Source organism: Vollenhovia emeryi, unplaced genomic scaffold (assembly GCF_000949405.1).
Source record: "Vollenhovia emeryi isolate VEMERY1.0 unplaced genomic scaffold, V.emery_V1.0 DF939291.1, whole genome shotgun sequence".
In the NCBI taxonomy this organism is placed as follows: Eukaryota; Metazoa; Arthropoda; class Insecta; order Hymenoptera; family Formicidae; genus Vollenhovia; species Vollenhovia emeryi.
In genome coordinates this window covers 236,568-248,973 of record NW_011967075.1, presented here as the reverse complement: position 1 = coordinate 248,973, position 12,406 = coordinate 236,568, and the positions used below count along the sequence as shown (strand labels likewise).

General features: G+C 45.0%; 2 protein-coding genes across 6 annotated transcripts; one reads left to right on the top strand and one right to left on the bottom strand.

Annotated features, from left to right (window-relative positions):
- Positions 1–65: 65 nt before the first annotated feature.
- LOC105559090 lies at positions 66–9,047 on the top strand. Of its 5 annotated transcripts, none has more exons than XM_012007148.1 (7): positions 66–579; positions 1,826–1,947; positions 2,050–2,202; positions 2,287–2,645; positions 2,743–6,472; positions 6,598–6,696; positions 6,786–9,047. In XM_012007148.1, the coding sequence occupies exons 2-6, from the start codon at positions 1,827–1,829 to the stop codon at positions 6,669–6,671; spliced, it is 4,437 nt and encodes a 1,478-aa protein (XP_011862538.1). In that variant the 5' UTR covers positions 66–579; position 1,826; the 3' UTR covers positions 6,672–6,696; positions 6,786–9,047. The 5 variants fall into 5 exon arrangements, with proteins under 5 accessions (XP_011862538.1, XP_011862537.1, XP_011862539.1 ...); XM_012007147.1 differs by having other exon boundaries at positions 6,598–6,710; XM_012007149.1 differs by having other exon boundaries at positions 2,743–6,457; positions 6,598–9,047.
- A 1,182-nt stretch (positions 9,048–10,229) lies between these two features.
- On the bottom strand, positions 10,230–12,116 carry LOC105559089 (COMM domain-containing protein 3). Its single transcript, XM_012007145.1, has 4 exons — positions 11,912–12,116; positions 11,491–11,816; positions 11,134–11,408; positions 10,230–10,869 (listed from the first exon to the last, which is right to left on the bottom strand). Exons 2-4 carry the CDS (start codon positions 11,621–11,623, stop codon positions 10,702–10,704), a joined length of 576 nt encoding a protein of 191 aa, XP_011862535.1. The 5' UTR covers positions 11,624–11,816; positions 11,912–12,116; the 3' UTR covers positions 10,230–10,701.
- Positions 12,117–12,406: the final 290 nt, after the last annotated feature.

Below are 12,406 nucleotides of genomic sequence, written 5' to 3'. Positions count from 1 at the left end.
TTTTCTGACTCGGAGTCGGGTCGAGTCAGCAAATCGAAAACGCTATATGATAGTAATTTATTGGATTGCAGGCAATCCAGCAGGAAAAATAGCCTCGTCCGCAGCGGGCTTTATCTCTGAAACGCGATTGGTCGGCGCCGCGGGCGAGGGGCCAATCGCTGGCCTCGACTGGCGCGGCGAGCGGTTGCGGTGCCGAATGCGCCAGATGTCGAGCCCGTCGCCGATCCGAGATCGCGGGGCGCGCTGCGCAATGTTTTCCCTCCGCAGTGGTCGCACGTACGATTGTTTATCCGCCATTTTGTTCTGCCGTCGTACGCGCAGTTTTCGGCACGGTGGTCCACTTTTAAGATGCGCACGGGCCGCTGAGGCGATTCGGATCGCGCACCGCTGCCCTCTCGCCGATCTGCCGTAACGCTCGCGCGGGAGTATCGTCGCCCGGAGGACGCGAGAGGACCGTTCTCTCGCGACGCAGCCGTGATGGCAACCCGTGACAAGTTACGTCCGACCCAACTTTCCTGACTTTTGAGGCCAGATGACGATTACTAAATAAAACGGACGATTCTCGCCTCCGTTCGTCACGTAAGTCCGCCCGGGGCCTTCGGCGGCGCGTTACGCGCCGAGCGACGCCGAATAATTGACAGACCCCCGCCCGGCCGCTCACGCAGAACGGAGTTCTCCCTCGGATCGACCCGCGTTATTGTAGCTGTATTGATGTTTTGTTTTCCAATTTCCTGAACCGTTATCCGATCGTCGTCCCCGTCGAGGGGGAAATGGTGTCACAGCTGAATTCGTTTATCCTATTAATCTGACGTATCCCTCGCGCTCGCGCCGATCAATCGCGCCGTTTACGTCCAGCAGCTGTGCTTTACCGCCTTTCGGTTTGGTTACGTTTGCTCGTATGAGAGTTACGTATCAGCCGTGCGCACTTGGTGCAATAGGATTACGCCGCTGATTCGCGCCCGTTAGCTTGACAACAAACGCGTCAATCGCGTGCTCGTCTGCGATAGAATGAATTTGTATATTCGTGTCACTGCCGCCTAGAGTCACCCGGATTGCCTTCGTATGAGATACTTTTGTAACGCGATTTCACTCCAATATTAGATAAAAAAAATCAGATGTTCTCGATTAGAGGTCACTCTTGAATAAAAGAAATCGCATTAGATGTTCTCCGGTATTCGATTAAAAGTTGCTTTAATGTTTGATGAAAGTTCTCGTGTAATGTGGCAGTTCAGTAAATTCACCGTCCAATAGTTAAAGAAGCTTTATCGGACGCCGCGTTCACGCGTAAAGGAAAGCAAGGTGAGCCCCTGTTGGGGGTTTTCGTTTTTTGGTTCTTCCATTCGTTCCCATTAAGACACTTGCTGTCTCGTACGACCGTGGTCTCGTACTGCGCAACATTCATGAAGATTTATGTGCCATGTTGAGCGAAAGTTGCCTGCAGATTGTTGAAAGAGCACTTACGTTTCGTATGCTGACGATGAGTCGGACTTGTTAATAGTTTGGTTACACCGAGGGGTAAACCGCTGAGGGTGTATTGCGGTGTACAGATTTCGGGTACTGCTAGGCATTTTTCGGGCACTAGCAGGTGTTACTTGGCCTCGCCGGAGCATCGTAAAGGATCTAAAAAGTTCAAGTGAGATAGAGTAATGTCCACTGGGCCTTAGAGGCGGTCGTGTACATTCTTTCAATTTGTAATAAATATGAAAGTGTAGACACTGGCTAATGTATCACTGTATTGATGACGCGTGTTACAATTGATGGCTCAATATTTTGTTGAATTTTACTTACGTCGGGACATGTGATAATGTATTTCTGTACATTGCAGAATGTCAGGGCAGAGTGGTGGACATCGAGTGTGCCTGGCCAAACTTAACGAACAGCTGACGTGCAAATTATGCGGCGGCTATTTCATCGACGCGACCACCATCATAGAATGCTTACACTCGTGTACAGTATCTTCCTACTATATAATGCTGCGTGTATTCGAGCTACGGCTAATGTCCTCGATGTACGGTGTATTATTGTAAGATATTCAACGTTTCTTTGCAGTTTGCCGAAGTTGCATTGTTAAATATCTGGCGAATAACAAGTATTGTCCGATCTGCGAGGTACAGGTTCACAAAAGTAGGCCGCTGTTAAATATACGCCCCGACCGTATGTTACAGGACATTGTTTACAAACTGGTACCTGGATGTTATCAAAGTACGGCTTTTCCTTCATTGAGAAGAACCGATTTCCCCGTATGTCACGACGTGAGCGATAACGACGGTAAAAATATTGTTTCAGACGAGATGCGATGTCGGAAGGAATTTTATGCGAAGCATCCGGAGGCGTGCAATCAAGCGTTCTCTCCGGAGGCTCGCGGGGAGCCCGTGAACTCTTACATATACTCCCCGGATGAATCTCTCAGCTTGTCCCTGGAATACTTTAACCCTCGCACGAAAGAGGAGACGAACGCCGGGAAATCCCTTTTGAGGCGATACTTTCGGTGTCCCGCGGCAGTTACAGTATTCCATTTACAAAAATTAATAAGGGCCAAGTACGGCCTTGGTGATGCAAACAAAGTCGATATATTGTACGAGGAGAAACCGTTGTGCAGTAGTTACTCGTTAATGGACGTGATGTATATCTATCATTGGAGGCAGGTATGTATTTGATCCGTTTAACATTACATACTCAATTTTAAGAGGCATTTAATAAGATTCTTATCGACGGTGTACTACAGTATCTGTTTTATTGCAGAAAGTGCCGTTACATTTAAGCTATAGGATATTTGAAACGTCGTCGAAACGCTTGAAATTATCGGAGGACAATGCAAACTACAAGCAGTCACTGATGGACGCTGGTATTGATTCCATAGAGCTGAAGGATGAGAAATCGTTGAAGCGCGAGTGGAAAGAGGTGCAATTAAAAATATCGGAGACGGGTGTGATGAGCATAACGGATATATCGAGTACGGTGCACAAAAGGGACGCGGGAGTCGAGGGTTTGGAGGATGAGAAAACCGCCGGGGAGGAGACTATAACTTCCATTGCGGAAATTAAGGCGGACGCGGTGAAAATAGAAAATTGCGGTGTATCGAAATCCTCCGTAGAAATAATGCCGTCTACCCTGATTATCGACACGCCTTTGACAAAAAACCCAATATTTTCTGACTCGAGCAACGCGTTCCTCGTTGCGAACGACATCAAGTTTACGAGCGACGGTTTATCGGCTAATTCCAATTGCATGTCGCCGACTAATCAGTACAACGGGACCGCGACGAGGCAGACGAGCGAGACGAGAAATTGCGCCGCTTCCGCGAAGTTGCAACAGGACGCGCAAGAAGTGAAGGTCCACAATCAAACTGTTAACGCCGAGGCTAAGTCTGAGGCGGTTTCGCAAGGGCAAAAGGGCATCGGTCACTCGGCGACACAATTTACCGAAGAGAGCGTAGTCGTTACCGAAGATACGGAAAAGATGGATGCACACGCGAAAAAGGTGTCGATAAATAACAACAACAATAATGCAGATTTCCAGGCTGAGGCTCAGAAGGAATGCATAAAAAGCTCGAACGAGGCGAAAGTGGGGGGCGCCGGGTCGAAAATTGACGCGTTGAGCGTGAAATTGCAATTTCAACCGAAAATGGGTCAAGTTAATAACACGTACTCCAAGAGAGCGTCGAAGGAAAAGCGAGCGACTCTTCAGCAGAGCGCGAAGAAATCCGACGTAAAGTCCTCGGCCGAAGATGCAAAGCTCGCGGACGCGAAAGCGCAAACCAACTGTGGAAATGTAACGGGCAAGGTGCCAGTCTCGACGGCGACTCCGCAAAAGTCGGCTGCGCCCGCGCTGGCGTCTCAGAGTGTCTCGGACTCTTCGTCCGGCTCTGACAAGCAAAGAGCTGCCGACGAGAGGGATAATCAAAGTATAAACATCGATCTGCAGCAGGCTTTGAATTTGCTGGAACAGAGGAACTCGCCCGTGCAAGCGTCAGCGGAATCTGTCCCGAGGACGAGTCACGTCGCCGGTCTGGTCAATCAGAGATTGCAGGGCAACAATGTAGCCGCGACGAGCGAGGATCTCGCGTCCACCGCGGCGAACGTTTCCACGTCCACGATCAGTCAGACAACGTCGACGTTTCCCTACATGTTCCACGACATCGTGACCAACTCGGCCGTCCTGAAGTCGGCGCTAAAAAACTCGAGCGGCGTACCTCAGAAACCGATACTGGGAACGTCGCCTGTCGCTTGTTCAACGTCCAACAATCAAATGGCCCCGATGCCTCAGTTCCACATGCAAACGTCAGCCATAAACGTGTACCCCGTACCTACGTCGCTGAAGAACAGCTACGGCCACGTGGGCAGTCAGGACGTCACCACCGTGACGGCCGCGTCGATGGCGATGATGACGACAACGGCGATGTCGAAAGTGACGTCGGCCGGCGCGTGCCCGATACCTCCGTGTCCGGACGCGATCCCCATATCGCTGATGAAGCAGATGTCCATGCGCAAGCAGGACGCGACCGCGAAGGGTACGAATCTGAACGAGATCTGCGCCAAGATCGGTTCTGGCACGACCGGCTCGAAGATCAACGACATCTGCGCGAAGATAGGGGAGAACTCGAAGGAGAAAAGCAGACTGGACACGCACGGTAAACCGGATGTGCCGGATCTCCTTAGAATAAGCGCGAGGAAGAACCCATCGCCGTTGCTGCCCAACTCGGATACGTCGATCAAGCGCATACCGAACATCCCGAACGTACCAGTGTACACGCCGAGCGGCAACGCGGCGGCGGCGGCGGCGGCGACGATGGAGAACAAGAGCGCTAAGTCTGTCTTACCCGCGTCGACGTCCGCCGGCGCCGCGGTTTCGACGTCGTCGCCGTCAGCACCGGCGTCGTCGGTCCACGTGGCCCAGAGATTGCCGCCCCTGAGGAGGCAGGGCCAGCCGATCGGCTACAAGACGCTGCGCGACCCGCCCAAGTCCTGGAATCCCACGTTGTCGAGGAACAACTACGTGGCGGCGAAGAACCAGGCGAAGGAGATGCAGAATCAGATGCAGACCATGTCCGAGGGCGCGAAGCAGATCCCGTCTAAGCCGGCCAAGATCTTCAAGATGCGAAACATGCCGCGGTACCTGGGCAATCCCGCGTCCGGCGTCAAGCCCATGTACGGGGTGGCGAACGAGAAGGAGAAGGAGCAGCCGGCGGTGAACGCAAAGGGCGCTACGCTCAGCATGATGAAGATCGACCCCAAGACCCTGTCGCCTATCGTCTCGACGATCAGCTCGCCGATCGTCTCGCCGCCGCTCTACTCGCCGAACGTGCGCGGCTACCAGAACGCCCCGTTCTCGCGCGACATATGCCGCAACACCGGCTCGCCCATCTCGCCACGGAACTCGCCGGTGAATATGCTCTCGACCAATCCGTTCATACCGTCGCCCACACCGAACACGAATCCGCGGATCATATACTCCCACTTCCCGCCCCCGTTTCCAGACGTCAGATTCTCGAATCCCCTGATACGGTCGCCCATCGGCATGCCGCCTCCCAGTGCCTTCCACAACAGTCTACCTGCGATCACGAAGCTGTATCAGCGCCCGAGTTACATACCGCAGACTACCGGATACGTGCCGGTGGTCTGTCAGCCGCCGACGGTGCAGAGAATACCGCCCAGCACGCACTCGTCCTCGCCCAAATCGCCCAAGGCCTCGTCGCCGATCTCGTCCGCGTCCTTCAATCTCGCCAAGGCGGAGTCGCAGCCGCCGATTACGTCGACGGTGGACAGCGTCGCGCTACTTCTCTCCAAGAGCGTGGCGGTGCCGGTGTCGGTGTCGGTGCCGATGCCGGTACCGGTGCCCGTGCCGGTACCCGTGCCCGTGTCTGTGTCGCTGCAACGGGAGCTCAACGCGTTCAACTTGTCCAAGACCGGCGGCGTGTCGCCAAGCGCGAGCGCGAACGTCAAAACGTCACCCACGAAAGACACCGACGTCGAGACGCAGCTCGTCAAGCCAAACTCCTCCTCGACGCCGCTGAATCCGCCGGCGACCGCGACGAGCGTGGAGACAGCCGAGAATTCGAGCGCGTCGAGCGGCGCCGGTGAACGAAAGCAGGGCAAAGAGACGGAGGGCGTGCGAAAGGCACAGGAGGCCGCGCGGTCTAAGGAAGACGGTACCAAGGCGAAGCTGGCGGAGACCAAGTGTGGCGCCGAGGTCGCCGACAACACCTCGGGCCTGCACGACAAAAGGGAGAAGAGCCAAGCGGCCAAGATCAACGGCGATGTCACGACGGAGCAATTGGCGAGTAAGAAAGCCAAGGACAGCGACGAGACGGCGACGACGGCAGAGACGGCCGAACGAGACGGTCAGGCGGAGCGGTCCTCGTCCAAAGAACGGAACAGCATCCCGAGGAGCAACGCTCAAGCCAGTGTCAACGACTCGCCGGTGGACGACTCCAAAAGCGCGGATCTCGGCAAGAGCGGTGAGCAGCTACAGGGTAATAAATCTGAAGTACAAAAAAGTAAGGTGGAGACGTGATCGTGAGACAAGAGGATCGATCGTCCCTAGATGCGAGTCGTGAAAGGTTCTTACTACTGTGTATTTGCATTTAATTCGGCACAGTGCGGCTTGAGTGTAGGACGAATCCCGTACGAGCTCTTGTACACGGCCCATGTTCTGATGTTTACTGCAAGTAATTGTAACGGACCGTCTACATTGGAAGTAAGCAGTAAGAAGTAAGAGTACCCATAATCTTTACCCTTCGGTGTAAAAGCTAAAATACAAGCATAATTTTGTTTAAATATTTGTAGCACTGGCCGGACCAACTGGCCGGCTCTTGGAGCGCTGAGAGTAAGAAGAGCGTCAGAGCTGAAGTATAGGAGTAAAATAATACAAATGATTCATTTCCTTACCTCCTACTCTTACTTCTTACTACCTGTATTAAGCTAGCAAGTTTTAAGACTCCATCGCCTCGACGTGAAAACAGTTTATCCCTCTTCAAATTAATAAATAGCTAGGTGGATATTATGGTATTCCTTGTCTTTATGTCAACAACTAATAGCTCAATTGACTTTTGTATCTATTTGTATGCTGATCAAGGCACTGTGTTATTGAAACGCGTACATGGAAATTTTATTTTTTAAATATTAAAATTATGACTTGTTAACGAACACCTTTTTGCTCGTAATAGGTGGTAAACTTAATTCCTGCCGTTGTTTTCGTCTCCAAAATTAATTTGTTTCGAAGGGAAGCTGAATGAACCTCGTGAATGAAAGTAATTTCCTCCACTTTCTACTACTTTTTCCCATCTCTCCGGCAACAGGGCAATCCCACGACGGTAGAACGCGATGTCTTTCGAGGCGATCCATTCATCCACCCATTTATGGACTTCTTCGTAACTGGGGAAGTGTGTGTCCGTAAGTGCGTGTTGCATATCGACCGGAAGAGTTGGTAATACGACGGTATATTGGCCGTTGACCCCATACATTTTATAAATTGATTCAGTTGGGGGTTGTTTGAAGCAGAAGAGATGAATATATTAACCTTGAGGTTTTTTTTTGGTGGCACAAATTAGTACAGATTTAGTCTGTTGCATGTCTACCTGGGGATTTTTTATTTCTTTTTTTTTGGTGGTCTTACTAGCTTAACGTTAAGGTAGTAGCTCCACGGTTTTTTTTTAATGGCACGGGATACAAAATTATTATTAGTGGTACAAATTAGTGCAAAATGGGTACTAAATTATCTGATGGGTTCGGTTTGGTTTTGCTGGTCCTGCTAGCTTAATTAAGGGTAGACTTACTTCATGCAGATGATCCTTAACATTTCCAACTGCACGGTTCAGCGCGCGTGTATGTATACATACTGTACAAATACGTATACACACACACATACGCACTTGGATATTTATTTAAAAAGTGTGCACGCAATAACCGCGCGCATTACGAAAAATGTCAGAAGATACGCTGGTTATGAGGCTGGATGATAAGTTTTTACAACGTGTGCGTCATGTAAGGAGCGAAAGGGCACTTATGACCATTGTTGAAGATGTTTCACGGCGTGTTAGGAATCTGTATATATCTGTAAATAACGATCGCGAAAGATCTAATTATTTTCTATTATGGATGAGTTATTACGACAACTATGTTGAATATATTATTTTATAGGTGTACGTTGATATTATAATTACGAGGTCGTCTGAATTTCCGCATATCTAACACCGACGTTAATGTCAACGACGCTGACGATGTTAATCCTCCATTGTTATTGTACTTGCATATATGTATGGATGTGTATACACGGTGTATCCCACTTTTATATTGCATACGTCTCTTCTTTTATTATTATTTTTTTCTTTCAAATCAATTCCGAACTAATTTTTCTTTAATTATACGTGATTCTGCTATTTAACAGAACAAGGAATATTATTCGGCTGGAGCTTTGTTATTAAACTCTTTGCCACGCGATCTTTAACAGTTCTATTGTATAACATTGCACAATAGATTTGTTAAAAGATCTTTTATCAAAATATATGGAATTATTTTGTTACACGTGTGTGAAGAAGAGAAGAGCGAAATATGTTTTCAAGTGGGACACGGTCTCTACGTCATTTTTTTTTCTTCGTTACACATATTACATATTGCAATATAGCGAAGCGTATATATATTTTTCACAGATACGAATACAAGTTGTGCACTGAGCACTTGGCAAACAGGTTTATCATTAAAGTTATATATTTAAATCAACTATATGATTTGTATCTCTTAGCGCATATGCTTGCTGTTAATTTGTTAATAGCATTATATATTAATAACATATGGTATGCGTTCTTGTGCATATTAAACGGATGCAAGTTATTCCTTAGCGTTAAGTAACAAAAAGTGTTGCAATCACTTTTTCGATAAATAATGTAATTATGGAAGAAAATGCATGTTTATGGAACGTAAACAGGTATAATTATTCATAGTAGAAAGAGAGTACTCATACACACGAGCACATAGATACGTGTATAAAAAAGTATTAAGTATAGTTGATCTAATTAAATTAATAATAATGTTACCTAAATTTAAATTATACATTTTTATATCATATAAGATTGACGAGAAAAATTTATATAGTCTGCAGCGTTGAATATTTTTGAAAGACCCTTTATTTATATTACAAGGAATTATATGGAATTATACGTGTATATGATGCAATAATATTTCTGAGAGACTATTTCATTTCGAATTTTAATATCTTTACGCACTTACATACATTTCCGATTGATATTTTTGAGATAATATACCTTTGTACAACGTTCAATGTTTAATGCGATATCGGTTGTAAAGTATGTAAAAATAAATTTTAGTTATCATCTTGTACAATCGAGAGCCAAAGTGCTGTCTCAATGTAGAGATTAAATTTCACTTGCGTCGAGCTTCTCTTTTTCTCCAGTAATCGATAATCACCGGGGAAAAAGGTGCAGCGAGAAAGAAAAAAAAGTTTAACAGTACTTTTGTTACAAGCTAAATCGATAGCATTTTTGTTGCTAACTGTATTCATTAGAGGGGTCTGTAGAAGTTAGTAATTTTGGAAAAACAAGAATTGAAGTGGAATTCACGCTTGAAAATGACTACTGTTGAAATTACACAACTATATAAAATGTCCTCAGTTGGACTATTCATGTAATTACTAGAATACGATTAAATTCGAAGTTTCTCTCTTTGAGACCAATCCAGTATCAAAACGGAAATAATATAATTTTGGAGGGTAATTTTGAAAATATTCGAAGACTGCACATGGTAGTGAAATGTCCGAGGCCTTATCCTGTCATATAATATCGAATAATTAATATGGAACAATAAAAATGATAAAATGTATGCGATATGATTACGACAAACAATTAGTTGACAATTAAACACTGTGATCATTACGTTACTTCATCCTAGATGGAAGAGATATTTTAACAAAGCAAAATTATTAGTCGTAAATGCATATTTTTCTGTCTTTCTGTCCTCCCCCCACCTTATCCCTTCTCCCCCTTCCCGTCTGTCCTTTCTACGTTTTATTTTTACACTTTCCTCCAAGCTTTCTCTGTTGTTTTCTCTCTCAATTCTATTTATCTAATCTAATCCATGTATGTTCTTCAGTTTTAATATATTTATGTATTTTGTTGTCCGTGTACATGATTGTGCGCATCGATGAAAACGCAAACGAGCACGAACCGAGAAAAGCATGAAAAGTTTTGCTAAGTAATTTTATCGCTTGGAGATCAATTTCTCTCAGATATGCTAATTTTATTTGTAAATAGCGTACGACGATTATAAGATACATATTACATAGTAATAGAGAAAGAATTATTAATATAATTCTATATTTAATTAAAAAAAAAAGGATATAACCACACGCATGTATCTGTCCGTCGGGACACGAGAGCAAATTTTTAGATAAACACTGGGCTGCAGAATAGAAAATATATTGTATTTTTAATCAGTTTTTATATATGTGTGTGTGCGTACGCATATACACGTATGAATATATAAAAGTAAGAATAATTCTACATGGAATTAGAAGATTATTCTCTTCACTAATGCAAAAATATAATTGACTGCACCTACACGAAGCTGTATTATTAATATAGAACATTATCCTTCATACATATATATATATATACAATCCATTATCAAAGTAAAGCTGACGAATATATCTCTAAATGGCACATTATAAAATCATTCATTATACACATATTTATATATTAGATATTTTTTCGATGTGTCTCACGGCATCCTTCAACTTGTACACCAGCTCCTGCAACTGTTGTATGGTACATGTAAATATTACATATCTCAACTGATTACCCTCCTTTGTACTGATTCGTATGTTATAAACCGGTACGTTGGTAATACGAGTGCTAATCTGCAGAGTAAACAATACAATACTTAATCGTACATCCAAATTATGTAGTGTAATTCGCGAAGAATCTTATATCGTTGTAATCACATTGTAGGGTTCACTGATGCCTTCTCGTACGAATTTGGGCACAGGTAGACATACATTTTCCATGTGTGTATACAAAATGTATGAATGCGTCGAAATGTGCGCAAATTCATGTGGGAAGGAAATTCCTAGTGTACAAAACAATAGAATCAACGTAACATTACTGAAGGATAATGGATTCACCTTGACGCAATGATGCAAGCGCCAGTCTACGTCCACTACATGCGGTAAGTTGTTCCCCGTCAATTCCAACTGAGTCTGGATACTTTCTTTATTGCTCATATACCTGCTGCATAGCGTTTCAATTCTTTGTCCGTTGATATGTTCATTGTGTAAGAAATGCTTCAGGCTCTCCTCGTCGTAGTCGTGTCGAGCAGCTTCTATGAAGAGGCAGGATATATTGGCGAAAGCAGCTTTTATCAGATCTGACTTGGATGGATATACAGCAGTGATGGCTGCTACAAAAAAATATAAATCATTGTAAACATTTGTATCTTGGATACTTTTTACCTCGCGACAAATTAGGCGAGTCCTATTTACTTTTTCCATTGCTGACATTCTTAGAGACATATAATATTATAACATCTAGTAACTGTAGAAACGTTTCTTCGGGTAAAACGTTACTATTTTGGATATTTGCCAGGCCGTCGATAATTTCCTTTGCCAATTCCATGTTGACATAATATAGTATCAACTATTCTCGATACACGTAAGTACATACAATTTTTTTTAAAAGTGTCAGTCACATCAACAAATATAAGCTAGCTTGCGCACACGTGCTTCACAACCATTTGAATAAATTTGATCGAGCTTTTGTAAACTACGAGGATTGATTAGTGATATTTAATTATGGTCGATAGATCTGCCTAAAATACAGATAAAATAACAAATCAGATTAATCAGGATTAAGCAATTATTTATAATATGAAGTTTATAGATATTTCGTATAACCATGCTTCACCTTTGCAAAGAGAATTTACAAATCTGTTCTCATTTCACTATACGACAGCTATTTCCTTGTATCAAAATGTCAAAACGTTTTTCTTTTTGGAAAGATTCAAGTTGGAGTCTGTCCGAGTCGTCCGAGTATCTTCAACAGCAGTACTTATTTTTGCTTTTTCACACCAGATTGCACGAAAATCGAACTGGAACCAGAGAGAAACCTGAGAGCGGCCACGCCGGCGTTTTACTTGATGCCGTTTTCGCGCTCGGCTGATTCCAGCGCCTTACGCCCATTTTCATTTTTTGAACTATTTTGCTACACCCATTTTCAAGCACTGTCGATAAAGTCTCCACTTGGTGAGTGTCCGTGCTACGCTCCTTTTTCAAGCGGGTAATGCAGGGCCCAATTTTGGTTGTGTTCCATGCTGCATGCATGAAACCATTCTTCTTCTTCTTTCCGGTTGTTTGGCACTTGGTCGCTAATGCCCATTCTACACCTAGGGATGATCCTACT

What these genes read in the sequence shown, in the direction of transcription:
- LOC105559089 (XM_012007145.1), bottom strand. Translation starts at nt 11,623, where the DNA reads ATGGAATTGGCAAAGGAAATTATCGACGGCCTGGCAAATATCCAAAAT. An exon ending in GAATGTCAGCAATGGAAAAA is followed by an intron (nt 11,409 to 11,490) that starts GTAAATAGGACT and finishes ATTTTTTTGTAG; the next exon opens with CAGCCATCACTGCTGTATAT. An exon ending in GCTTGCATCATTGCGTCAAG is followed by an intron (nt 10,870 to 11,133) that starts GTGAATCCATTA and finishes TTTACTCTGCAG; the next exon opens with ATTAGCACTCGTATTACCAA.
- LOC105559090 (XM_012007148.1), top strand. Translation starts at nt 1,827, where the DNA reads ATGTCAGGGCAGAGTGGTGGACATCGAGTGTGCCTGGCCAAACTTAAC. An exon ending in GGTACCTGGATGTTATCAAA is followed by an intron (nt 2,203 to 2,286) that starts GTACGGCTTTTC and finishes ATATTGTTTCAG; the next exon opens with ACGAGATGCGATGTCGGAAG. An exon ending in ATATCTATCATTGGAGGCAG is followed by an intron (nt 2,646 to 2,742) that starts GTATGTATTTGA and finishes GTTTTATTGCAG; the next exon opens with AAAGTGCCGTTACATTTAAG.